This window comes from Pinus tabuliformis, chromosome J, assembly GCF_031772625.1.
Source record: "Pinus tabuliformis cultivar Carrire ecotype Pingquan chromosome J, CPIR1, whole genome shotgun sequence".
Lineage (NCBI taxonomy): Eukaryota > Viridiplantae > Streptophyta > Pinopsida > Pinales > Pinaceae > Pinus > Pinus tabuliformis.
The window spans coordinates 526795268-526798488 of record NC_142295.1 but is presented as its reverse complement, the minus strand read 5'-3'; the positions used below and the strand labels follow the sequence as shown (position 1 = coordinate 526798488).

At 40.4% G+C, this 3221-nt stretch overlaps 1 protein-coding gene across 1 annotated transcript; it reads right to left on the bottom strand.

The window, feature by feature from the left end:
* Window positions 1–201: 201 nt before the first annotated feature.
* On the bottom strand, window positions 202–2635 carry LOC149228060 (transcription factor MYB17-like). Its single transcript, XM_089375629.1, has 3 exons — window positions 2450–2635; window positions 1647–1776; window positions 202–1476 (listed from the first exon to the last, which is right to left on the bottom strand). Exons 1-3 carry the CDS (start codon window positions 2583–2585, stop codon window positions 762–764), a joined length of 981 nt encoding a protein of 326 aa, XP_089231755.1. The 5' UTR covers window positions 2586–2635; the 3' UTR covers window positions 202–761.
* Window positions 2636–3221: the final 586 nt, after the last annotated feature.

Here is a 3221-nt window from a genome sequence, read left to right as displayed (position 1 = left end):
ATTTGATGATAATTTAGTTTATCATAAAAGAAACTCGTCCTTATTCTATCATAACAGTGTTGATATTCAATATTATTGAAATTGCCTTCTAAGCGAAAGCTAATGTCTAAAAAGCCTTTTCAACTCCAACTACAACTTTTTAGAAAAGAAGAGTTATTTTATAAATAAATTTTCGTCTTCAGAACAGAGTCCAGGAATCTCCAACAAGGTTAGTCACCCAAACCTTTGTTGTTTATTGTCAACTTGTCCACTCGCCAGCCAAGAAAATAAATCAATCCCAAATAGAAAGATCAATGGTAGCTTGCTTCTGAAATATGTTGTCACTCTGTGGCTCTTTGTGACAGAACCCGACAATCTTCCAGAAACTTTATCCCCAGTTGCTCTTTAATAAAAATATTAATTAATCAATGAATGCAATCTCAATAAACAATTCCTCTCTGCCAAAATCAATGCGAAATGATGCGGCAGGGAGCATGCAGACGGCCCAATTCTCTGAAAAACTTAATAACCGTCCAAAAAAAATTCCGCAACAGATGTTGTTACGGACTAGGGAGTGGGAAGGCGGGATCGCTGTCCTCAATGGAATTTAACAGGTCGGCCCAATAGTTACTTTCGTCCTCGTGTAGATCTACGCTTGGTGCTGGCAGCGACATGGTAAGCGAACTTCTTATCGCTGATCCGAACGGAGCGTCCTGTTGATATTGAATGGTGTTTTCTGTAACATCTGATCCTCCCTTGCAGGAATTTGTACATGTGGTAGATCAAGATTTCTCATCGCTGTAGGAGTAATGATGATCATTCTGATGAGGGTTACTGGATGGCATTAGAATGGGCATTGGATTCCAACCAGTAATTTCTGTGTCAAAAGCTGAGGGCCGTTCCTCTATCAATGACGATGGAGTTCTCTTTCCATTCTTGTGATCAGCATTGATGGGTAAGTTCCTTCCTTTTGATTTCTTCTGCGGGTCAGAAAATTGTAGCGATTCTTGTGAAAACGCATTATACTTTGCAGAATCATCCTTCTGCCTTGAAATGAATTCCTGATTTATCTGGTTCTGGGAGCCATGAGACCATGTTAATGCATCCGGTTGGAGGAATTCATTCCTTGAGATGGAAGAGAATAACCCTGATGGAGCTGCTGACACTCGGTTATTGTTCGCGCCCAAGAGATTCAAAATTTGGGACAGTTGCCACGAGTACTGATGATCGGCAGTGCCGGCAGAGACATGAGAAGTATTGACATAGTCTCTGGCCAGTCGTCCTAATTGAGCTTCAACCAATGCACTATTCAATCGAGCAGCTATGGCAGTCGAAGACGACGCCATGAAAGGTGACAACATATCTGGTGTAGCCAGTGGCATGTGGGTTACGGGATCGATTCCCATGAAAAGCAGTCGTTTTTTCAGTTTAGTGTTCCAGTGATTCTTTATCTCGTTATCCGTTCTTCCAGGAATATGCGAGGCTATAGCCGACCATCTAAAATTTCCAAAAAAAAAACATGCATAAGACTAATGAATAGTTTGCGAGAGAAGAAAAGCACATACAAACTTGTATAAGAACAATTCTATGTCCTATATGAAACCAATATATAGAACATTGAGTTGAGAAAATCTAATTATATCAAACTAGGAGGTCAAAGGCATTACTTATTTCCAAGGACAGCATGAAGTCGAATGATGGTGAGCTCCTCAGGCATGGAGAAGGCTCCACGCTTGATATCAGGTCGCAAATAATTTGCCCATCTCAGTCTGCAACTTTTTCCACATCTGGATAAACCTGCACTCAGCACAAAAACATCGCTGCTAAAAGGGTGTAACCAAATTATGTAGCAAATTAACCCTTTCCTCTGATAAATTTGTCGGGAATTTGACAAAAGCTAAAAGCCTTCTGTAATTTAATTAAAGTTGAATATCGATCAAAACCTTAAGCTGTGTTTTTCTTATTTAAATGGATCGAAATTCCTCAAATTCAATTAAAATTTTACATCCGAAAGGCGGAAAAAGTGCCAACACTGGGCCAAAATTTAGTCAAAGTTACAAATTTCTACCAACTAGACGAGTGCGGTGATTCCTCCCACGCCCCTTCAAACACCCTTCTCAAAATTTAATACAAGTTCCAAATTCTGACCAGCGGGATGATTCCTCCCACACCCCTCTCAAACGTAGCTCTCGGGAATAAAACCTAGGTCTAGATTCTGATATTATAAAGAGGTTTGCCGTCGCATGAAAAACTAATTAACAAAAAGATGTTGGTAAACTTTCCAAACTAGTAACTAAATTTTCCAAACAATAACTAGAATCCATAGAATAAAAATTACCGATTTACGGATTCCATAAAAGTAAAAGTGTGGTGATTCCTCCGACCCTAAAAATTGTCCAGTACGAACACCCATCCCAAAGATTTTAGAGTTGAATATACACCGTCCAGTACGAACGAAACAAGACCTTACCTGCAAGTTTGGGTAGGTTGCGCCAATTGCCCAGACCATGGCTCTGAACATAATGGATGAGCTTCTGATCCTCTTCGGCCGTCCAGGGTCCTCTCTTCAGCCCTTCGTGATCACCACAGCAAGGTGCGCGCCCCATGATCAGATGTATCTGCCTTTCTCCCTGCAGATTACTATTAAAGTTGTGTCTGTCTCGGTCTCTCTCGTGTTTCAGGCCTGCCTAGTCCAAGGTCACATATATAAAGGCAGGCATGGTAACACAGGCAGCGCCTTGTTGTAATGATATTATTGTGCGTGAGGGCAGAAGTGGGATTTTAGGGCAGAAGGAGTCCACTCACCATTCTTCCGCATCATAATGACAACTGCCATGACATAATGAGGATTTTGAAGGGACGCAGAAAATAGTTTCAGACAAAATTGTGAGTACGTCCCCTGATTTTTTTATGAAAAGGCTCTCCTAAAGATTGAGATTTTTTCGCTGGATAGCCTTCAATCTCCCACGTTGTTACCTAATCAACCTTACAAAATAATAGTGCTGTATTTATGCATTTGTCTGTTTCTTGCCTGCCTTCCTTATGCTGTACAAATATGACTCGCGCTTTCAACTCCATTATTCAATGGTGTTTGTTGGATATATCATTTCAATACTTTAACAAGTGTTCATTGCATCTAGCCTGCAATCGAGAAGCCTAGGAAGTAAATCTGGAAAGAGAACTTCAATTTTAAATTTCTGTTGAACAAGTTTATACCAAATGGGTTTGGATGTCACTCATAA